The sequence below is a fragment of the Anser brachyrhynchus genome (assembly GCF_964034855.1).
Source record: "Anser brachyrhynchus genome assembly, chromosome: 14".
Lineage (NCBI taxonomy): Eukaryota > Metazoa > Chordata > Aves > Anseriformes > Anatidae > Anser > Anser brachyrhynchus.
The window spans coordinates 13,694,313-13,718,668 of record NC_137709.1 but is presented as its reverse complement, the minus strand read 5'-3'; the positions used below and the strand labels follow the sequence as shown (position 1 = coordinate 13,718,668).

The 24,356-nt window shown below is 51.9% G+C and overlaps 1 protein-coding gene and 1 long non-coding RNA gene across 5 annotated transcripts in view; both read right to left on the bottom strand.

Annotated features, from left to right (window-relative positions):
- Window positions 1–12,584, bottom strand: part of FBXW11 (F-box and WD repeat domain containing 11) — a 75,366-nt gene extending 62,782 nt beyond the window's left edge. Inside the window, exons 1-2 of one of the 4 annotated variants that reach the window (XM_080555869.1) lie at window positions 12,442–12,582; window positions 4,423–4,502 (exon numbers count right to left, since the gene is read on the bottom strand). Coding sequence is in view for 2 of the 4 variants with exons in the window: in XM_080555870.1 (XP_080411996.1) it covers window positions 12,442–12,486 (45 nt within the window). In the remaining 2 variants the exon portion in view is untranslated. Of the gene's footprint in view, window positions 1–4,422; window positions 4,503–12,441 lie in introns of all 4 variants that reach the window. The other 3 variants (XM_080555871.1, XM_080555870.1, XM_080555868.1) reach the window with 3 other exon arrangements.
- A 2,216-nt stretch (window positions 12,585–14,800) lies between these two features.
- LOC308177852 lies at window positions 14,801–23,817 on the bottom strand. The gene is made up of 2 exons (XR_013939457.1): window positions 21,482–23,817; window positions 14,801–21,356 (listed from the first exon to the last, which is right to left on the bottom strand). It is a non-coding gene; the product is annotated as an uncharacterized lncRNA (long non-coding RNA).
- Window positions 23,818–24,356: the final 539 nt, after the last annotated feature.

Sequence of the window (24,356 nt, the reverse complement as noted above, 5' to 3'; positions counted from 1 at the left end):
GAATGGGGAAGGGAGGTATTTTTGAATTTTGAAGAGAAATACAGAAAAACAAATGAATTGTCTAATAAACTTCATTTCTCAAGAAGCATTGCTAACCATATGCATTCACTCCCCCTGCCATTGTTTTCTTTCTTACACAGATTATTACACGATCAAAATTGAGCATAAATACCTAATAAATCACTCAAGTTCCCAAATTCTGAAGTGCTTTTCCCAACTTCCTTGTGAAAACCAAGCAGCTCCTCAGGAAGTTTAGCTCGTGTTCTGCATTTCTTGGAGGTCTTTTCCAACCTTAACAATTCTATTCTATGATTTCCGTAGAGCTATGGATAGATTCAGACTGGCAGACTCAGGTACAACCAAAAAACTTAAACCTTCACTCTGAATTCTCTTCACGCTTTTAGTTGTCAGAAACTCACGTGCAACTCTACGCTTGTAATGGGCTGTGTGGTTTACTTTGATGTAGGCCCAGACCAACAGAACCGATGCTTTTTTATTTCCATTAGCCCTCACGATTGATAAACGCATGGGGTAACCGCTGTTACTTAAAACGTTCTGTGTCTGGAAGTGACGCATCCACTGGTAGCTCAGACCTAGTGCTGCAAAGAGGGGCATTCCCACAAGCGGTGCTCGACTTACGGACAGTCAGGACATTTTATGAAAGCTTTAGGCTCCCACGTCAAATTTAGTATCAAGCCCAGATCTTAGTTTCTCAAAAATCTGCATTAAGCACAATAAGAAAAAATATAAAGCAGTAACACTGTTCAAAGGCCTTCAGCATTATTTTACACTCAGCAAGGAACAGTTGCCAACTACTCAGCAAGCCCCGGCCCCTTTTGCTAGCTGGGACACCCTCTAGCTCTTACCTGGTGTCGTTACCTTACGCAATTCATTCAAAACATCTGTAAGCAGAACAGTGCTGAAACAACTAGATATTGGAACAAGTACTCTGAGTATTTGCAAGACGTAGAAAATGGAAAGTGTCAAAGTATACTTGTAATTGTGAATATTTGATCGGAAATAAAGTGTGGGGGCATGCACGTTAACACGAATAAGCATGTTCCACAAGCGACAGCCTGGCTTGGCATGGTACCACATTCAGTGTGCTGCACATTTGGCACGCTTGGTATCTTTGCTGAGGTACTCTGAAACAAAACAACTGGTATCAGACCAATAGTAGTACTTCGTACTCTTATTTTCATTTCAAAACCAAGATGTCCCTTGAGAGATGGGTGTGTTCACATGCTCCATACAAGCTGGATGTGGTGGCATCGCATCACTACCTTTTCCACAGACAAAATGCAATCTCACGTCCAGACTTGAGTGTCTGATTTGGAAGGCTGTCCGAGTACCATTCTTACAATGCATTTCCAAAATGCAAGGAGTTTCTCTCACATGTTCTGCTTCAAGAACAGCTGCATTCTCAGGTCAAGAAAGTTGTCCTTGTACAAGAGATTTAGCTTGCTCTCGCATTTCTGTGCTTTGGAGAACTAGGGAAGTTAAAAATTAGTTTCTTGAAAATAAGTATCGGAGTAGTAAGCTCATCTTAACTTGTAAAATGCTTTTGATTTTTCCTTTATTGTTAGTAGATCATTCAAAAAATAGGAAACCAATAGCTGAGTCACTCTTGCGTTAGAAAAATCTATTCAGAAAAAAGATTGCCATTCACAAAGTATCGCTCAATGATACAACCTCCCAATTGTCATTCAAGATCTGCACGTAAGCTTCTTGCATTTGGAGGAAAACACTAAGTGAGAAATTAAGAAACTTAAAGCAAGGCAAATGAGGAGAAATTTATCTGATAAATTATTTTCCATTACCACGCAGTTCTTCTAATTGGGCAATGAATTCACAGAAGCGTGATCAATAATGCAGTCCCGCTCTGCTCCTGAAGATCAAAGTATGCGTTTGCTACAACAAAATGAACGCTACAAAAGGAATACGGATTCAGTGGAGAAGAGATTAAGTGCTTTCTTTGCATATAACAACAACCTTACTCCATTATAATTTATTCATCAGAATAAGACTCGTGAGATGCAATATCTTGTTTTCAGGAGGACACAGAAGACTATAGAGAAAATCCTAATACATTTACATCGTAGTCGCTCTTCAATGCTAACTGAAAGCAGTCTACATTTTCCAAAATACACAGTTTTTAGGTTAACCTTTGCTTCCTTCGTACAGTGACACCCCAATTCCAACAATTTCAAAACTTCTAAATTATGATATTCCTTGCTGCACTAGCACATCCTACGTTACATAAAAAAGCCATTTTGAAAGAAAACTTACTCTTTCTTACTCTCTTATGCAGGAGGAACAGAGGTGTTACAGACATCTACAGACAGCAGTACACCTGCTAATAGTAAATCATAACTGGAAGGAAAAAAGAGACCTAGCACTGCCAACTGGAATAGCAGAAACTTTAAAGTAAGTTGAATACTCACGGAACTGTAGATGAAGCTTGCCTGAAACTGTAAGAGCTGGCTCAGACTCTTTTCTGAATTCAGTTTTCAAGGATGGGGACTAACGCAATCTAACAAAAACATTAACCTGATCTAAAAACACAGCCTGTATAAGGCAGTGTGCACTTTAACTTGACTAGTTTAAACAAATATGAATTCCAGGCTTAGTACATAGTAAAATGGTAGATTTGCATTCAGTGTTTGTATTTTAAATGTTGCAGAGGGGTATTTAAATCACCTTTGAAAGCTGCGTTACATTTTACTTTAAAAAAAATAAGATTCAGAACCAAGCCTCCAACCTGCACATACTTCCACGCAGGTTCAACTGAGCCTTTGGCAGGACCGTTCCGGGTTTCAAACAGCTAAGCACTTCATACAACATTACATATCCTAACGCTGGGGATCTTAACCAGCAGGAGCACGCGTTTACACTTCCCCTTTCCCCCACCCCCAGTGTATTTAAATTATTTCCTTGTTTCAGTTTTCATCATTAAAGATGTCGAGATCACTTCTGCCTCCCCATTCTCTCAGTTCAGAGGAGGGCACGCCCCGAGGGGAAATGCTCCATGAGAAGATTTTATTTCACCGGGCGACTCCGAGGTGAGGGATGGCCTGGTCAGCACATGGGACAAGTTCAGTTTGATATTAGAACAGACTACAGGAAATGTGTCAGACTAAGGTTAACGAGCATTTTCCTTTGATTTTCCCTCAGACTTTTTTTTAAGAATTGTACTAGAAAAGCATGCCCAAGACTTGTACCCTAACCAAATAAAATTCAAGTACTCAAAAAAACAAGCCAGGAAACAACAGTATCCTGTGCACAAATAATTCATTATAGAGGTATTCATCAATTAAATGCAAGTATAATTTTTGCACAAAATACCACACCAGCAAAACAAATGCACAGCTAACACAATACATGATATCAACAGCACCTACAGGAGTTTCTTCTACAGTATGTTAGATACTGAGGCCTTAACATTTGTTTTAATGGCTGTCTACAAGAGAGCACTCAAGCAGCTTAGCGTTATTGCTATAACATCAAAAGGAATCGAGGCGTATCTGCTTCCTACTAACTTTAGCAGTAAGTTGCCGGGTTCATGAAAGCACTACCTTGGAGTAAAGCTGGGCGTTAGGAGGGGTGTCTCACACTCACACCAGACGTTTAAGGCACTTTTTCCTCTATCAGCCAGGGATCTGGCTTTCCTTCCTTGCGCACACGAACACCTCCCAAACTTATCCTTACGATATCATCTTGTAGCCTTTTAGTCATGTCAAAGTCTCAGTAAGGTGACTCCAAATACGACCACGCCCCCCTACTCTGAAACAAACCTGCTGCAGCTCTGAGGCACCTCCCTGAAACCATGCCTTACGGCTGGCTCGGCGCTGCTCTGAACCACCACCACCAGAGCTTGCAGTTGAGATCTCGTTACGGATTTACCAGGCTGACTCCGAGCGCTGCCCACAACACCATTTCAAACGGCATGTCAACAGGGTAAAGCTACTGGAATTCGTAACACAAACAGCTGGAGCGAGTTCCCTAAAGCTCTGATGAACTCATGAGAAAACAGGGCCAGAAATCAGAGCAGATAGCTACTACTTTCTGAACTCGACTGAAAAGTTCAACAAAGCCATTGATAAGGCTGCTTTCTCCCTTCAGAAGCGAGATTTGTCAGCTATTTGCTCAGTGCCCCTTTATCTGCAGATACTGCTCCCTAGCTCTGCAGAAGGGCCGTCTGCCGCGCGTTCCTAGGACTCTCCTGCAGAGCAGACCTGCAATTCCCTACTGAAGCGTGTGTATTTACTGAATGTGCCTTCTCTTACTCTAAACTCGCATCAGCAGCTAACTTGGTGAGTTCTAGTATGTAAGGGACATTAAGCAGTTAAAGCAGGATACTGAATTTGCGGACAAACTCATCTAAGCAGAAGCAGCAAGAGATAGTACAGGGTGACTTCTTACCTGAAACTTTGTTTCTGGGCTTCAGATCCACCAATCCAGAATGAAAGGGGATTCGAATGGGTTTTCCTTCTCAGACTTGTCTGTTAAAAGAGAGCAGCCAATCATCTTCAGCTTGGTGTATCTACTGCTTTCTTGAACGAAATCCCCATTACGTACTGCTAATGCTGTTAGAGACGAGCAGCCTACACACCTTACCGGTCCGTAACGACTACGTTAGTGGGGTCATCGGATTGGTGGATCTAAGACAGAGAAACGGACTCACAGACCAGAAATTGCTCTGTCCCGCACCCTGAGTCAACCCACCCTAAAACAAGGGTGTTGGGGCAACAGCTCGCTTTGCGAAGATTAAGGAAGACGAGAAGAAACTACAAGGCAAACAGCGGAGCAAACGCTAAAGCTTCGTCCTCCAGCTTGTACCTTGCAAGCAATCTCCAAGAACCGCTAGACTGGCAGCACACAGCTTTGCAAAGCACATCAACTTCTCCTAACTGCCATCCACATGCTCTAAAGCACGTCACTGCCCTGATTCTCTGCCTTTTTCCAGACCCAAAGTGATCCGACCTTCCTTACGTACCAGCTGCACAAAGATGGAGCCTTCAAGACACGACCTGAAGGAGAGCACTGACTTCAGATCTTCAGTATCGCTGCGTCTCTGCAACAGATCCCACAGCTAGGAGCAAGGTGAGGCATGCTCTTCCTGACTGAGGTAAGGGAAAGCTGCCCCTCACTAAGCGAGATGGTGAAGGGGCTGCAGCCAGCACTTTAGCAGTGTGCTCAGAGTCAAGAACGACGGATGTGAAGCGGCTTTAGCTGCAACACCTACGAGAAGAAAGCCTGCAGAAGTGCACACTACACCCGTGACAGAACTAATAACGAAAGCCTATCCAAAAGCGACGAGGCTGCGAGGCTTCCAGCCAGATCTCCTAAAGGCTTGGGCCAGCCTACAGAAGGACTTCCCCTAACAGGGGCAGCACTTCCTAGAACACGCTGCTGCAATACCCAGAGGAGGACAGGCCAACACCACCTCTCCCACCTCCCCTTTCCTCTCCAATCCCTCCGGAGAACTGAACCAAGCGTTCCTCACCCTCCACAACAGTGCCCTGTGCCTCGAGACAGGAGCAGCAAGGAGAAGGACAGGAGAAGAGTTATGGGCACGGCTGTCCAGAGCTCCCCAAAGAAAGGAGCATCTTCACCGAGGGGTGACTTCAGGCTCTGACCACTGGTAACGTAACAGTGACAGGGCAACATTTCAAGGGCAGAGCAGGGCTGTAAATCTGACACCGTGCCCAATCTATGAATTTTAAGGCTGCCAAGTAAAGCGATAAGATGTCAAGGCATATGACTCAGAATTTAAGAGTACAATATAGCTCAGTAACACGACAGCTATCAAAATTATATAAATGTGCCGATTTGCTAAGTCAACAGAGCCAGCAGGATGGTAGAAGGAGAGGCACGGGAGTGTGACAGCACGGGTCTGATTTTTCTCTTGGAAGCAGCGGAGTGATGGAGACAGCCCCAATATCAAGTTTCCCTGGCTAGTCCTTCGCTGCCCAGATAGAATTGCTTAAAAGATTCTCTATCAAATACAAGCTGTAATTGTAACTTCAGTTTTGCAAACAGATGCCGAGTGTAGATTTCCACAGAGCTGCGTGTAGTTTGGTCTGAAACCCTGCGACTGGCGTGACTTAACAAGACAAGATTTGAACAGACCGTCATTGTGCAAGCCACTCTGACGTGCACACACGTCCCAGAAGGGCACACGATGCGAGTCGTCACAATTTTTGTGCCAAAATTCCCTACGCAACAACTCGCAGCAACCGGAAACTTACAGCGCGGCCGCGCAGCTCCTAAGGCTGAATACACAGCTGCCTGTCTTCCCCCAGCCTACGAAGGAAACAACTCTTCTCAGTGCTGCATGGCTAAAAGCTGACCCCAAAAGGTTTTTACTAGTTCACAGTGAAGGCACGTTGGTCCCTGTTCCTAGCAGGGGGCAGGTACCTACCTACATCTCAGAAATTTCTGTCTGCATTTGTAGGAAAGTGGGCCTGGGAAGCAGAATTGTTCTTCAGTTCCCTACAGAAACTTCAGTTTTGCAGGGTACAAGTAGAGGGATGCAACTCCTGGGGGGACCTGGATAAACCAAGCAATGAAGAAGCACCACGCCTCCAAACGCTCCCGTTGTTAATTTCGCCTGTATGAGAAGCAAAGTAAGTTTCCAAAAAGTCAGCACTTTTTTTTGTTATTAAAGCACAAAAGGCACTGCGTTATTTTTGCATTATCTGGTCTCAGTCACGCACCACTCATAGTGGGAAATGTGTGAAAGTAATACAGGAAAATGGAGTAGGCTGTCAGATGTCACACCACGGAGCTCAGAAATACACCAAGAAACCGGGGAAGGAAGGGATTTTCCAGAAAAAGTGGATTTTCTGTGAATACCGAAGCATTATCAATACCATGGAAATCAAGCTGTGAAATCAGATTACGTAACAAACAGTGGCATTAGTGCAAAGAAAACATCATGAGAAGAAAGCTGGAATGTAAGTATTGTTATTAATCAGCATTAGTTTAACCAACTCGGTACAGATTCTTGTTTCCCTTCAGTTTATTTTCTGCCTTGCAACAACAAGAACACGACTTGTCACCGAGCAGCCCTCTCACAGCCACGGTCTCATTCTCTCCCACACATCATTCTTCCCTCCCTGGCACGTTTGCCACAACACCCATTTCGTTTCGAACCCGTCTCGCGTTGCACGCCGCTGCACAAGCGCCCCGAGCAGCGCAGGAAGACGAAACTGAAAACGCAAAAGCAAGACAGTGACCTCTAAACTCCACAGCAATAAAACGGAACGCATCAAAAAACATACATCGTGTTGATTTAACAAGTGGCGGAGGTGTTTCAGAAAACACACACGAAATGAAAACGTCCATCCAGCCTTCAGAGGACACCGCCAGGCCTCCCTACGGCACAGCCTGCAATAAGCCAGCTCGGTTTGTTGTGCTGAGATGCTGGCGCAATGCTCACCGGTGACCCACATTTTTAGCAACATTAACAACTCGAAGGGATGCAGTCAGCGTGCTCTGAGAGGCACAAACGGCACGGGCACGTTTTTATGGCTTTTTGCAGGAGCGACCGACAGCCCGCCCATCAGAGGGGCACCGCAGCGCACCCGCGAGGCGCCATCCCCTCCCCGCTGGCAGCCAGGCACCGCATTTCTGAGCCTAATTCTGGGCTCCCCGGACCCGAGGCAGGGCCTGCAGGCAGCACGTCACCTTCCAGTTACCCGGCGGTGCCCGCAGGCACTGGAGCTACCCGCGCTTTTTGGGCAACGAGGTAACTTCACCTGCTGCTCCTTATTTGCTCGCTGCTGTTGCAAAGGCTGGCAAATTTAGTAATGCTAGATAATTTAACTGAAGCGAGGGAAAAATCTCCTTCTCAAATGAGGTTTAGCAAGCCCTTGGTGAAACACAAGCATTTGGTTTCCCAAAGAAACTGCAGGTTTCCCTTACTAAGGGCTAGAAGAGATTTCGGTTCAGAGCTTTCCCTACAAACGGAACATGTGCAGTTCTCCTTCATCTGGGCAAACCGACGGCTGCCGCCATCCAAACCCGCGCTTCAGATGTTTTTATTTTTAATTTGCAACCTCTGTTCCGCATCTTTGGGTTCGCCGTGTCCCCTCTTCCCTTCGCCAGCCCGCTGCCCCCCTCAGCCTATTGTTTTATCTAACCCTTCCCAAAAGATACAGCTTTCCACACTTCTTTGTCTACTTCCCTCATTTCATCATCACTCTGCTGGCTCTAAATTCAGTTGCCTAGCTCTAATTCATTTTCTTAAGCTCTTCCTTCCCATTTTCTGCACCGCTGCCAAAGTCACAGCAATCTATTCGCTTGATATATTCATCCTTCCTCTTACAGGCACTCTGAAGCACGGCTGTCACTCTGATGGCCTCTGCAGCAGCACAGCTCTTAAATCCGCTGCCCCGAAGGCTCCTGTGCCCTCCACGCAGCCTCCTAACCGGCCACCGCCTCCCGAGACACCCGCTCGAGCCATTTCCCTTTTCCCCCCCCAAGTATGAAACAGTTCAACGCGCTTCTGACTGCACGCTTTAACGTCTGGCGTGCAGCTCACAACGCCGCTCATTTAGCTAATGAAGATTAAAAAAAGACAGCTGCAAAGCACGCTTTGCTATCCCACTAGAGAAAGCGCCGTGAGCAGCTCATGAGACATCTGTGAACCTGTGCATGAACTGCCCGCTCTTCCCAGCCCTCACGATGAAGGGCTGAGCAGCGACATTTGAGCCACAACAGTACCTCCTTTGTTCCAGATGCAAATCCCATCACAGCCTAGTCCATCTGTATCTCTATCGCCACCGAAGTCAACTCTTTGAAGGATTCCTCCGAGAAGAATCGGAAAAAAATTAACCAAGTGCAACCATCTGCTTGGCTAGTGCCGACTGGGACAGGGAGGGAAGGAAAGGCAGAGCGTTACGGCCTACCGAGACACGTGCAGCAGGCGTGTTTCAGTTTCCAAGCAGAACGCTGCCATTTATTTTGCCCTGTACAACTTTACATAGCCTGGGGGCACAGCCGTGGCCAGCCGCAGTAACCCAGGGGCTGCAGGAACCGCTGGCACAGCTCAGGAGAAGCGGCTGCTGGCACAGCGCTCCCGGGTGCAGCGCTCCATTCCCAGAGGTTACCTTCGGAACGTGGAGGCCTGCAGCTCGCACGCAAGGTCTGCCAGGAGAAAGCGAAAGGCTTTTGGCAAGATACTCGGTTATAGTTCTTCATTTATTATTTACCGAGGCACTTCAACGCTGGACACTTACGAGAGACATTCTAGACAACAAAGGCAGCACGTCAGGAAAAACCCTTTCCGCACACGTAACGTTCCGGCACGGCTGGCCGCGCGCTGCACGCGAGCTCGGCAGGTCGGACCCCAGGCAGGGCCTTCCCACAGCCCCTCCACCGCCGAGCGGCGGCGTGCTGAATCGAATCTGCCGACGCTGCAGCAGGGGGATCTGCGCTCGTGGAACGGCGCGCATCAAGGACACGGCGGCGAGGCAGCTGCTAACGGGCTCAGCAAGTGGGCGAATTTACACCCGCTGCCCTCCTGCTTCTGCCGCCGCCTCCCAGAGCGGCCGGTGGGCACAGGAGCCTGCGAGCCTGGGAGCTGGGTTTTTACACTCAGGATGCGCACGGTTCCACCCATGCCCGCGTAACTTTTTAACCTGTATGAAAAAATGTATTTTTCATACCTCTGTATTCTTCCACAACCACATCAATGCGAACCAAGAGGCTAATTATCCCCTACTTTGAAAGCCTGCTGGTAAAACAAAGGCACGGTTAGGTGAAGCTTTCTGAGAACACGGGAACACAAGGCTTTTATCGAGCGTTCAAGACAAACGCGTACAGTGGGTTTGAACAGCACAGATTTCATAAACTGCTCCGAATTTGTAGGTAAAAAAGGTGTTCCACAAACTGTCATTGGTATTTCACCTGAAGAAAGAAAAAAGGTTGATTCTTTAGAAGAGCAAAAAGGTCACCCTTACCTAATTCCACAGAGAAAAATCAAAACCAGGGGAAGAAAGAGCCCTCTCAATCAGTTTGGCTAGCCCCCCATCTGGTCTGGATTACCTCTTCATTCCTCCCTTTCTAACGGTTTGCCCACTCGCACAAAGCAGTGGGCCGGGACGGCACAGTGCTCAGGTGCCTCAGCTAAGCACCTGCCAGCTACGTGCCAGCCTGACCCCGGCCCTCCCGCGGGCACACGAGTCAGCCCCGGAGGCCCCGAGCCTCCCGAACTCACTGGTGCAGGTAGCGGGGACCTCGCCTGGGGAGGCCGATACCATCTACAAATGAAAGCCATGAAATGTCCCAACTAAATCAAGGGCTCATCACCGCTGAGAAGGCTGGATGGTGTGACTTACAGAGCCGGAACCACGTATCGCCAGCCTTAAGCTGTCCTAGAAGGAGAGTGACTTCGGCACACCAGCTAAAACTTCATACGGCAAATGGAAGTTGTCACTCTGAAACCTTAAAATATTTCTCTTAGATTCCAGCTTTAAAAATAGACCGGCATTATTTCCATGACTGATTTTTCTTTAAATAAATGCAAATGATCCATCCAGCGCAGGAATGGTTGAGGGCTGGAACACCCCGTTCTGAAACTTCTGGGCCATTAACATGTTGACACGCTCCCTCTTGTTTATCAGCCACTCAGAATTACATCGTACTCGTCCCTCCGAGCCTCTGCACCAGACATTTGCACCTCTGCGACTCGGGACTCATCCTTGGCCTCAGAGGGCAGCGACCGAGCACCCAGAGCGCACCAAACACAACCTCCTGTGGCAGAGAGAGGCATAAAACGCCTTGCTTGTAGTGAGCAGCACCCGCATCCTCTTCCTGAGGATGCCATCCTCACACAGGAGAGCATCCCGTTAGGTCTTACCCGTCAGGATCATCCCTGGCTTTGGGATATTTCCTGCTACCCTTAACAGCTGACAGAGGAGCTTGCACCAAACACTGAAATCTCTGACTGTGAGCAATGTCCATACCGCCTCTACTCCTGCCTTGCTGCCTTACAGAAACGGTGCAGAGCATCTCATCTGCTACAGCACGCGGGCACTAAGCCTTCGAGCCACGTCTCCGGTTCCAAATGGCTTCCAAGGACCCGAGTGAAGCCTGCGCGCTCAAGCACAAGTGGTTCTGGGCAAGCCCTCGCTGAGGCTGAAGTTAAATTCAACCATCTACATTTTGCAGAGTATTGTCTTCTGTGGGAAACTACAGAATTAATTGTTCATCCTATTAAAATTTGACAATTATTAATGCGTTTTGAAAAGGAGAAAAATGTGTTTCTTCAATCTCTTGCTACAAAATAAAGAACTTAGTATCCCAGTGAGTACTCGCCTTTACATTAGTGCATTTCCTAGATGCAGCTGTAAATGGGGGACGCCATCATCAGTAGCATTCAAAAGCTGTGTTTGCTTCTGCTGATTTGGCCAAACCCAGACGAGACTGGTAGAAAGGCTTACAAAAGAGACAAGCACGAAAGCTGAGGGAGGCGAACGTACCTCCCGGCCCGGAATGCCACCTGAGCACCTCCCACCACCGGTGGGGCAGGTGGGAAAAAAGCCGCTGGAAAACTCACCGCTCAGGGTGGAAATTCAGAGGGGAAATTCAGCCTCGTCCTGCGGCAGCCACCTGCCCCGCTGCGGCGGGATCGCTGCCGGTGCCACCAGGGTTTCGGGGCGGGGGCCGGGGCCGGGGCAGCAGCCTCACCGAGCACAGCTTTAGCTGCCGGGCCGGGTGCTGGCCGGGCCCCGCAGGGCTGCGGGCTGTGGGCTCGGGATTCCTGCCCCTGCGGCACAGGTGACGCTGAAGAAAGTTCCTATTTCGCGGGCCGGGCACCTCAGCGGGAGCTACGCTAGCTGAAAACCACGCGCCGGCCGCCTCCGCCGAGCCCAGCGCACCGGGGAGCGGCTCCGCGCCTCTTCTGCCTCCTCGGCCCCCGATGCGGCACCGGCTGGGGCTGCGGGCGGGACGGCGAGCTGCGCCTGCAGCGCGCAACGCGGGAGGCTCCGGCCCGCTCCGACGGCCCCGGGAGCCCCGGCCCGGCCCCGGGAGCCCCCGGACGGCCCCGGGAGCCCGGGCCCGGCTCCCCGAGCCCCCCGCGGCAGGGGCACCCCGGGGCCGTGCCGCTCGCTTTCGCTTTCCGCCCGCTCCGCCTGCAGCGCGCCCCCCGCACCGACGCCGCTTTTCGGTGCTTTCCCCCTGCCCGTGCCCGGTTTTTATTTTTAGTGGTTTTTTTTTTTCTGTTAGTTTTTGGGGTTCAGGGTTTTTTTATCTCTTTTTTTTTTTTTTTTTTGCGCCCCTCTCCCGTCACCGCGCCGGCCCCGGAACCCCCCCCCGCAGCCCCGCAGGGCCCAGCCGGGGGCACCGCGGAGGGAACCGGGGGAGGGGGGGAGGGGGGGAGCGGGGCCGGGCGGCGGGGCCGGGGCTGCCCGCGCGGCGGGGGGCACTCACCATCAGCTCGATGGTCTTGTCCTCGATCACCGAGTCGGGCTCCATGGCGGCGGGCGGGCAGCGCGGCCCGGCCCAGCCCCGCTCCGCTCCGCGCCCCCGGCCCCGCCCGCCCCGGCCCCGGCCCCGGCCCCGCGCCCGCCGCCAGGCCCCGGCCAGGCCCCGCCGCCGCCGCCGCCGCCCCCCCCGCCGCGCGCACGCACGCACACGCACGCGCAGACGCGCACACGCACGCAACGTCACCGCGCCCCAAAGGGCAGCTCCGCCCCCCTTCCCGCCTACAGGCTCGTCTCCCGACGGACCACAACTCCCGGCGGCCCCCGCGGCGCCGCGCTCCCATTGGCTGCGGGCCGCAGGCGGCGGGCTCGCGGCGCAGTGCGGGGGGGGAGGGGCCGTGGGGGCGCCTCACGGGCTGGGAGGGGCGGTGTGAGGGGGCCGGGCTCCGACCCCAACCCCAGCCCCAGCCCCAACCCCCAATCCCAATCCTAATCCTAATCCCAGCCTCAGGGAAAGGGGGCCACGGTGCCACTCTGGAGGGGCTTGAGGTTGCAGCACAGTGCTCCTTTGGTTTAAATACAGCTTTTTCTTTATTTAAACTACCCTTTTTCCTCAACACACTGAGTACACAAGAGTTTACTAGCATATTTGGTAGAATTAACTAAATAATAAACAGCACAAGTTTATTCCTAGTGTTTTTCTCCCCTAAGTAGTGTTAATAAAATAGCCCCCATGAAAAACACTTCAGACAAACCGCTGCAATAGAGAGGGCACTTTGATGTGCGGAATGTGGTGCTAACGTCACAGCACCACTTAATAAATAAAGTTTTATTTAAAACTTTAAATAAATAAAGTTAAATAAATAAAGTTTCACGTCAAGAGTCCAGTCCTGCCCAGCCACCCGCCTCAGACCCATCTCGCTGCCATCTCCCTGTCCCATTTCTGCTCGCATTGCCACCCAGCCTGTCAGCCCTCTGCATCGGACGCGATGATGGGCCCCATCGTGGATATGCTTAAATGGCATTATTTGCCACATGCTGACTGACAGCGTTCACAGCGTTTGGAAATTAAGCAGATGGTCCTTGCCAGAGGAAACTTTCTGACTAGGTTGGATGAAGATGAAAACACAAAAAAGCTTGGAAGCAAGACACACCACACTTGCAGGGGAAGATGGAAACACTCGGAGAAGGCAGCGGTGTTTCCATCTAGCTAATGCAGCCCTTAGCACTGAGCAGCTTTTTCAGCATCCAGACCTGTAGGGTTTGTGTCCCAAGCTTCGGCTGGGGCTCACTGACACCATACAATCCCCCCAGGGCAGCCCCACTGACCCGCAGCGCGTGCAGCATCCGCAGGAACAAAACTCTTTGGGATACCAAGGTCACACAGGCTGCGAGCTGATGACACTGCAGGGACCGAATGCATTCGTCGGCACTGAAAATTGGAAGGAAAATTGTCATAAGCAGCAATCTGCTATAATAGCACAACACTTGCAATTCCATGCTTGTGATGGAAATGAACCCAGTAGCTTTCATCCAAACCCTTTTTTTTTTGGTGTTACCTGTTTAAACCTCAGCCAAATGGTTAAAAAATTGAGTAGGAACAAAAGGAATTACACAAACTCCTTTGTTACTGACAACACAGCTGCTTTATGGTACGTTTGTATTAGCAGAAATGTACTTTATTCATAACAAAAGTTATAATGAATACTTGTCATGTGGCCCAAACCCCTTTCATAGAATTTGAACGCATAAACCGAGCCCAGCAGGCCTCCCTCCCCATCAGCCTGCTGCCACTCAGTGTCTTAGGGACACCAGTGAGACTTCGATGTGCCCCAAAAGCTGCCACATTTACAGATGAAGCCAATGCCAAACACACAGCCACGGTTGCATGTTTTCCCCCACATCCCTCTCACAACTGGCAAGGCCCAGCCTCGCGCACCGCTGCTCGCACCAGCTCGGGCTGCGCATATACCCACCAACCCTGACCCTGAAAAACATCCGAGGGCTCTTCCTGTCGGACCTGCAGACTCAGGCCAACAGCTGGGCTGAATACTTTCCACCTTTGCATCACAGCCTATAACTAAGGACTCAAGTCAAATCACACCCTAGCTTTCATGCTGTGTGACAAAACCCATCTCACTTTTGCTCGCTCTAATAACACCTTTGCTCTGGAGATCAAACAAGCCAGCAGATATTTGTCTGTGACAAAGTAAAAAATCAACATGTCTAATTCTAAATATACACAGGGAAGAGCTTTGCTGACCGGGACAATACCATGTCATAGAGCCGCTGCTGCACGCTCCGGATAGTTTGCTGAAAGTAGAAAGTACTGCCCAAGACATATGAAACGAAACAGGCAAAAAAGGCAAAAATTCCTCCATTTATTTGAAGAGAAGGTAAATCTGCGGCCTGAAAATCTGAATGTCAATGTGGTTAATGTGTGGTTAATGCACCTCAACAACAGGCACTACAGAAGTACGCAGGGGACTTTTTGAAGCTGCGGCACGAGCTGTCGTGTGGAGCTCAAGCAAAGACCCGTAACTGGCTTTCAATCACTGACAAAAAATAACTGCCGTGACACGAAAGAAGAGTGTTGAAAATAATTAAGCAAAGCATTATAAAAATCAGATTTTTGGCTTTAGTGCTGAACACCTGGAAAGGCAAGGCCAGCTGACATACAGGCTCGTATTCGTAAATTAGAATTGTTTCTGAGCCACTTGTGACTCCTGAGGGGAGCTCGTCAAAACTGAGGGACGCATCGAAGTCTAATTAGGTGAATGAAGAACAAGGGTTTTGACAAATTCAATCTGAGATACAAAAATATTCTGCCGAAACACTTGATTTTGGTAAAGTCAAGCACCTTGTTCCAGTTGCTACGGTACTTTGAAGAACACATCTCCGGGCATGTGCTCTGAATTCCGGTTAATCTGGCGCCGTATCAACAAACCCTCGGTGCAGGTACACGTCGTTGCTTGCTGGCAGATCTGTGCCACACGCCTGCACATCAGCGAAGCAGATCTCTGCCTCCGTGACCTTATGGAGCTGACACGGGGGCAGTCCCAGCCGAGCAGAACTTGCTCCGCCAGCTTTCCCATCCGGATGAGGGGAAGTAGGAGTGGGAAAGCCCCAGAGCCCAGGAACTGGAGGCTGCTCCGTGCAGTGCGGCAGGACAAGGAGCTTTGGCTAGGGCAGGGAGCCCACAGAGCCTGGTTTTAGGTTTGGCAGGTCCTGGTCAGCTGTGGTGTCAGCTAAGGTGAGAGGAAGGTGGTTTGGAGGGGAAAAAAGGGAAACCTCAGCAAGTTAAACGAGAGACTCAGAGCAGCAAAACTATGTAATGGGATTTTCCACGGATCCCCCAGGAGCGAGGTGCTCGAGCCTTCCTGCAGCTCAGCGGGTCTTGGTTTCCTAACACCAGGCACCTCCTGCCATCCCCAGCCAACACATTCTGCTCACCGAAACCTCGATCTTGTGATCACACGACTGTCTGTTTGGCTGTTGGACAGAGAGCAGCAGCTACTCAATGGTACACAGTTCGGACACAACTCAACTGCTCCTGCTGGAAGAATAATTACTAAACTCAGAGCTGGTATGAACATGACATAAACAAACATTCTTGTTAGGGCAGGGACAAATGCACTTGAAGTAGGAAAATGTTTATTCTTCCTTCAAGTAAACATTTTCTATCCAAAATGGGATGACACTAGATTTGATGATTTATTTTATTTTATTTTTTTCTAAACATCTGGAACGAGAAGAGCAGATTCATAACAACTCTTCCATCCGCCTGATCACTGAAGCAGTAACTCCGGTCAGCGCAGAGCCCCAGGGTGCAGGAGGTGCTGCCTGCAGCAGGACCCCACGGGACGGGAGCAGCAGAGCCTGGGTGGCGCAGGGCTGCTCGTCACAAGGACGCAGCGCACGAGGACGAGGGCATGTGGCTTTTGTCACGGGTGGCATCGCTGCCTTGTGGCACGGGGACTCCCCGGGCGCCCGCCTGCTCGGGACGCACGCTCAGCACCCCGCCTTCTCTTTCCTGTGGCTTTGTTCATTCAATAAAGATGTGGAGATAATGAACTGGGAAAGGAAAAGGAAAAGCAGGTGTGGGAAGTGAGACAGCGTCCAGCTGCGGTGCCCGGATTTTGTGACTCACGCCCGAGGTTCGCCTCCTCCAGCTCCTCTCGAGCAGCCCGGGGGTTGTGCTGGCGCCACACGACACAGCTCCCAAGTCCTGCCTGGTAAAGCAGGATGTGGCTTTGTCGCCCACAGCTGAGGGAGCCACAAGATCCCGTTCCAAGGCCTGGTTCACTGCCTGAACTCACGCAAACCAGAGGGCCACCCCTACTTTAACCCCTGCCGTGAGTCAGGTGGGGAAGGGGGCTGTGAGCCCAGCTTTTCCCAGCCCAGCTGCTCCCGACCCTGCAGCGCTCACGGATGCCCTGGGGTGATGGAAATGCTGCCCCCACCTCGGGTGGTCCACTACAAGACAAAAGCAAGCACCCTTCTCACTGTTTCCTGACTTGGATGCCTGCAATCTATTTGTTTTTATATCCTCTGCAGATACACTGTCGAGTAATTCCAGCCATGTCTTTGTTTTCTGGTGATGCCTTAGGCATGTTCTGAATATTTCATACATTAAAACATACTTCCACCTTGTTCTGGGCAGAGAAAACAAACCCCTGAACAGCATGAAGAGTGCCACTCGGACATGAGACAGCCATTGCTCTGCCATTTCCTGATGTCTCACCTGTGTTTTCAGGTGGGGCAAAAGGCTTTCTCCTCTCCCTGCCTGGCACAGCACCCTCTGATTGTGTCACTTCGTGATTTGAAAACAGAACCAGACCTCGCTTGCTGAAGAGCAGCCCGATGGCATCGATACCGAGGCAGGCTGCAGTGCAGCCCTGTAGCACAGTAAGGACAGCGTCTCTGTCACCAGCAGCTGACCACAGCTCCGCTCACACCAGCCTAAGGACTTGCCCGGGCCTCGGCTTGCTCAAGCTCGGTTTGAACTCCGACATCTTGCCCAGTGCTCAGACAAATCCCCCTCGCTGCCGCAGCAGAGCTCTCCAGCCACCAGGCGAGGAACGGCACCCAGCTCCAGTTTGGGTTTGTGCAATTACGCAGTCACTGCCCTCAAGAGTAAGGTCACACAAGGTGAAAGGGGCTGGAACTAGATGACCTTTAAGGTCCCTTCCAACCCGAGCCAGTCTGTGAAGGTGCAGCATCGGTAAGCCCTCAGCATCTAACTCAATTTACAAACCATCAGCAAGAAAGAAGCATCGGGAAGAGATGGAGAACAGAACCGGCGCTGCAGTGCCAGGAGGGGAGGCTGACATCAGGGAGCGGGGACGTGCTGCAGGAGGGGGCCCGGTAGGCGAGCACGACAGCAGGAGGTGTCGGAAAGCCTGCGGACAAGATCTGTGGCTGTGTTGTTAGTGGGATTAACAATAACGGGATGACCTGGACTGTAAGGGTATAGTATGCTTGTTGTATTTTCATTAAACACTGATTTAACTAACAATAAATTCCCGCCTCTGCACGTGAGGTGTGCTCCTACGTACCAATAGCAGAAGTCTCACTGTAAAAGCAGGGCAGCAGCTCCCGCTCATGAAAGCGCGAAGCGTTCGCTCTCCATCCTGCGCAGGAGGAGGGGACATGTGGGAGCTGGTGTCCTGCCAACCACGCGACAATCCCAGTAATTGCCTGGGAAAAGACACGGACGTGCTTCACGCTGCAGCAGCATTCCTCAGGCACATCCACCTGCCCAAGGAGCCCAGCAAGGGACGATGAACGGCTCAGTTACTTCGCTAACAAGAACATGAAAACAAAAGCGATTCACGTGCAAGGTCTTTACTCCCAGTACTGGGCAGCGATGGATGAAACCACCTGCTGGTTTTGTAAGTGAAAGAGAAGGCCCCAGCCCTTTTGTTGGCCTTAATCTTAATTAACTTCCAGGTGTTCACTTGTTTGTTTCACCATGCATTAAAACTCTGCAGACCTTGCGAAGGATTACTGCTCTGGAGTTCCCTCGGCCCCAGCAGCCCTGTTCTGTCCCACAGCCAGCTGGGGCTGCATTTGGGAAACCCACCGAGCAGAAGAAAGGCAAAGCAGTGAAGACCCCACGTCTCTCTGCGTCCAGAAACCGAAAGAGTAGCAGCTTTTGCTTTTTGCACAGAGGCTCAGGAACAGCAGTTCTTTCTGAGTCCTGGGTGCAATTTTACCAACAGCTCCCTGATTGCCTTTACAGCTTGTGCTGCGGGAGACGAGACGGCGCGGATCTGGCACGGAGGCACCTCTCAAACCGCAGCGCATCTGAGCGGCACGTGCCTGGCTCTGTGCGGTGGGGCTAGATGGTCTCCACCTCAGCAAGGGCCATCTCTGGGAAGAGGGCTGGAGAATAATTTGCATTTAACTCAAAATCCTCAGCTGTAGGCTGCCCTGCACTCACAGCAGGAATCGCCCCGCTACCACCTCCAGCACTGCTGGCAGCCAGGACGGCAAAAGGATGGAAATGAAAGGTGGCTCTGCAGGAGCACGGGCCCCTTGCTTTACACAAGCGTGTCTTTGTACCATTCAGTGGGCTCAGGAAAGCTGCACAGACCTTCCTCACCCCTGGGGAGCACAGAGGACACAGGAGGAAAGCGTTTAAGATTCATTCAGCCTCAGATGCACACAAAATCCATCCCGGCATAATAAAATAGGAAGGTTAAATGGAGATGAGACATGGTTGTGGCAAAATGGGGAGGGGAAAAGCAACGAGGAAGAGACAGAGCATGTTGCTGTGTGACCAAACAGCAGTGACGACAAAGCCCAGGTGCAAGCCCCGCACGGTGTCACGCAGGCACGGGAGGGGAGGGTGGTGCGTGGTGCTGGCGGCCCGCTGCAACCTGCGGTGCAGGTCTGAAACATCCTCGTGTGCCGTCCCACCCTGCACAGGTATGCTCCTGGCTCCCAAACGACACCTGGGCAAAGCAGACTGACTTCAGCTTACGGCAATCGTTGCTACGCCTCTTGACACTCTCATTCCGCACGGAAAGTCCCCGCGCTTTATCTTGCACGCAGAGCGCTGGAACCATCCTTTCAGCTGGCTGCCTGCCGCGGTCCTGGCGCAGTGAGTACCGGGGAGCTTCCTTAGGCCGTTGTGGCGGTCGGGGTAGAAGTGGAGATCTTTCCTAATGACAACCAGCCGCGCTCAGATGCCTGCCTGTCCCCATGGCGGGCTGCTGCAGGCACCTCCAGACACCGCCGGGTGAGCCGAGCGCTCGGCAAGCCTTGCGGATGTCAGATAAGAAAAGCCCTTCTGTAAACAGAGAGCATCTCTAAGCAAACTTTTCCCTTCTTGCTTTCTCCAGGTCAGATGTTACACAAAGAAGAAAACGAGATCAGCAACATCGGCTCCGAGCGCTGATGGGAACGCAGGCACGGGGCGAACACAAGGGCATCGCGGGGACAGCCTTGGGCCACGCAGCTGAGCCTTGGTGCGGCAAGCCCGGCGAGCCAAACCCCCGGCTAACAGCTGGGACGTGTGGTTTTCCTGAAGGATGGCATCCCTGCCTCGATTCTTTGCCACTTTTTTCCTCTCTATTTTCCATTCTCCTCACTAGAAGGATTTTTTTTTCCACACGTTTAGCACGTCAGTGAGTTGCCTGCTTCCATCCCCTCCACACAGAACAAAGCCTCTCCTCTAGCTCAGGTGAACTCAGCCATCACTGCCCAGAAGCGCCCAGGCCGTACTGAGCGTGCCTCTCCTGAACTCCGCTCCACCTGGCCGGATCCTGCACCCCAGCAGGTGAGCAGATACCAAGGCAGAGACCGGCTTCGAGGTGAGCTGGTGCACCCCGATCCCTGGGGCGGACTGAGCAAGGCCTGTGTTTGTTTAGGCTAGAGAAGCAAGGATGGAAGGGAGAGAGGATGGCAGCTTTTAAATTCGTAAAAGGCTGTTTCAGAGGGCAAGGAGCATCCCTCGCAGCCCCCGCTGCCACGTGCAGGGGGATGCCCTTGCACGCACCTAGGTGTGATCCCTTTTGCCAGACGAGATGTTTCCACACCCCCTGGTGAGCTGCACAGAGCAGAGCAGTGCCGCTGTCCCAGAGCGCGAGCACAGCCTGGACATGCAGGCACCACACAGGTACGGGGCATCCAGGAGCTTTTCTACTGAATTACGGCAACCCGGGCTGAAAGCAGCCCCGCAGCAGCCAGCTAGAGATCCAGAGGGATTTTGGGAGCCTGTGTGAAGCTCCTCTGCCTTCCTGGGGGCTGCGCCCTTCAGGGCACGGGGCTCAGCTGAGCTCCAAGATCTGGGGATTTTCCCAGTGCCTGCGCAGTGCGATGGAAACCACCAGCCCCGTTCAGCAGCCAAGGCTCTGCGGGATGGGTCATCTCCCCTCCTGTGGCATCCCCCAGCAGTATCCCCAGCCCACGCATCTGCTTTCACATCCTTCCAGTGTCTGAATCTCACCGGCCCCAGCAGCTGCCAGTCCAGGAGGAGGAGGAAGACAGGGGCTGGCACCAGCAGCACACCCAGCCCTGGCTGCCCAAGTGCCCGTCTGCTCCCTGGTGTTCATGTCAGGGTGGCCCAGAGCTGGCTGTGAGCCTACGGCAGCTGCACGGTCCCCGTGCACCCAAGGGTCCCTGCAGGTGTCTGCAGCACCAGGAGCTGCGGTGCTCGGTGCCGGCTTACCTCCACGGGGCTGCTGGAGCCCGGGCGGTGTCAGAGCAGCACTCGGCGACTGGAGGCTACCGGGAGTCCAGGGGAAAGAGAGCAGCAAGGCAGCCCCTGCGGCTCTCCGGGCACGTGGCAGGGATCACCAGGACAAGGAAACTCGACTGCAAGGATCCTGTTGCCAGAGGATGTTTTTTTTCTGTGCCAGTGCGGAAATTTGGTGGTCCAACAGGTGAAGCAGCTTCTTAGAGAAACCTCCTGCCCTGGCATTAAAAAGGAGAAGCTGGGTTATTAACAGTTTCTGCCTTGCAGCTGTAGCAGCGACCAGGGCAGAAAGGAACAGCCCAACACGCCCCAAAGAGGCTGATGTTCAGCCGCCCAGACTCACAGCATCCTTGAGGAGCTCTGCTCTCTGCTCTCCAGGTCCTGGCTCTCGGAGAGCCACCACGGCTGGGGCGGTGACCTGCAGGCATGGCACCCGGCAGCCAGGCGGCTACGGCAGAGCCAAGGCAGGAGGCAGAGGGAAACCTCGCTGCGGAGAGGAGGTGAAGGGAACCGGCCTGGGAAGGGGCACAGGAAGAGGAGCCAGGAGTGAGCTCAGCACAGCGACAGGCACGGACAGCCCACGTGGAGCAGGACGGGCGGTGCTGCCGCCCTTCACCTTCCAAGCAAGGCAGCAGCCGGCCGGGCAGAGCCGAGGTTTCCCCCCCAGAAAGCAGAGGGCTCTTCCCCGCCACCCCGCCAGCCTTCCGCCCGCTCAGCCTCCGCTGCGTAAGGTCACCCCAGCGCCCCGCTCGTTAGCGGGAGGCCAGGATTTGCCCTTTGATTTATTTATGCACTGACAAAGACTCAAAAGTGTTGGAAGTGCAATTTTTCACCACCAACTAAAAATAGCCGAGTGAAATTCCAGAGCTGCCTTTCAGCGCTGCCGGCTGCGCTCGGCTTACCAGGACAATGGCATTTGTAGGCTGCTAGCACCAACAGCACAGGCTGGGCTCCAGCTCCCTAAATAACAAGCTATAAAGGGCAAAATCTGTCTTTGATTACAGCTGTGCAAAAAGCAGCGATTAAAAAGACCATTATCCAAATACCTGAATGTGCGGTGCCAGCTTAAAACCGAGCCTGGGAATGCTGTAAGAGTGGCAGGGACTTACTGTACATGAAGTAAAAACGCAGCCAGCGTTACCGAGGGCAGAAGGCACGTGCGGTTAAGCATTTAGAAGGGCTGAAGCCCTCGGGCACAACAAAAACGCCTTTGGGCAGCAAGCAGGGGCTGACCTGCAGAGGGACCGGGTGGCATGTGCCTGGCACTCCTGGCTCAGGGCGAGGAGCAGCCACACGAGGAGGGCTCTGCCCCGGGGGCACTGGCAGCCTGCGGGTGCGCTTTCAACCACCCTGAGATGCAGGGAACAGCTCCACGTGGTGTACGGGAACACTTGATTTACCCTGCTCTTGATTCCAAGCCTATCAAGAGCATGTTCCTTAAAGGAAAGTAATTAGTTGACAGCCTGCAGCACACCAGGTACATCGGAAGCCTGGCTTTTAAGCACAAACTTGAATTCTCTGCTCATTTCGGTCTGCAAGCACACAGGCTGAGCCCCGGGGATCGCCCGTGGCAGCGCTGCCCGTCCTGCAAACCAAACGTCACAGCAATCTCAGCTGCTGAAGATGGCAAAGTCCCCCAGGCGAGAGCGCTTCGAGGCGATGCTCTTGCTCGCATGCCAGGCAGAACCCACGTGCCAGCCGGCCGACCTGACACCACGGCACTCAGCAATATTTGAGGTGTAAAAGGAGAACTGCAAGTCAACGCTTTTGAATGAGATAATCTCAGTGCTCGCGCTGACCTTCCAGCAGCAACAAAAGCAGGCCTGCGACAGAAACAGCTTTCTGAAGGGTCAGAAGGACCAGGGCCCCTGTGTCAGCAGTTACAGGGAAAGAAATAACTCCGCACTGCTCTCCAGTGGCCTCATCCTCCTGCTGTGACATGCCCCTGGGAGACAGTAAAGGTACCTCTTCAGCTGGCCAGCTGGAAGGTACCAGACACGCACCGTGGGGACCTCAGCACACCGCTCACGGGGCTGCTCTGCAAACCAGACACAGCTCTGTTCTCCCACTGAAATGTGAAGGGGAAGAGATGTGAGAACCAGCCGAGCAGACCAGTACAGGAGGAAATCAGAGCTTCCAAGCACATCTGGCACAGAGCATTTGTGACACTGAACTAGACAGCTCTCGGGCATCCCTCTGTAGCAGCCAAGCTCTGTGGCTCCTCAGAATGGAAAACTGAAAAGCAGAAACCGGGACTTCTGGTCCTGTCAGTAAAGGGTTAATCACAGCGTACATCCACAGCCTGCTTAGACTGGTGAGAGCGGGTGGGCATTTCCTGCATGCACTAGCTCCTCCCGTGATGTGCACTGACTGCCGGGATGTTTCACTCCGTGCTGATCTCAGCTGGATGCTTTTATCTGCACCACCACCCGGGCTGGGATCAGCGTTATGCACCGAGGCTGCAGGCAGCGTGGGACGCGCACAGCGTTTTCTGCATTGTTTGTATTTGTTTGTATTTGTGCCCCAGCAGAAACACCACGTCTCCACAGCATCCAGCAACAGACGGACCATGGGCTATGCTCTGCTGCCTGCCACGGGGCAGATCAGAGCGAGGCCAAGAGTTCAAAGCCTGAAGCCCACCTTCAACTGCCACGAGGCAGCCTGGTTGCCACAGGGCCTATTGCTCAGCTTCAGGCAGAGGATCACTGCTAGGTGAGGGCAATCCAACAGTGATTTAAAGCACCTGTTAAAACTCCTGATATTGATGACATCTTTTACAGACTATTCTCTGAAAAAGGCATCAATACATCTGTTTTGGATCAGGAAAAAACAGAGCAGGCAGGCCCATGCAGCAAATACAGCTCTGATCTGGATTTGTTCCGCACAAAGAGGTAGGGTCCTACAAAAAGGCCTTTCAAAAAAATAATGCCCAACTGTCCTGGGATGGGAGCGTTAAGGGCGATTTTCTGTATCTGCAAAGTATTTTCCAGCTCATTTGTTCAAAAGACCACCTTTGCTAACACTGCACAACCCGATCTGTTTGTCTCCCCCCGCCTCCCCCCCAAGGTGGATTTCTGCTCAGCACGATGAAGAAACAAGACGTACTCACACTCAGCTATGAAACAGCCACCTTAAACCCAAGTACCGACCTGAATCCTTGCTGGCATTGAAATGAGTAAATAGGCATTTCTTGGACTGAAGAAAATAAATGAGGAGTC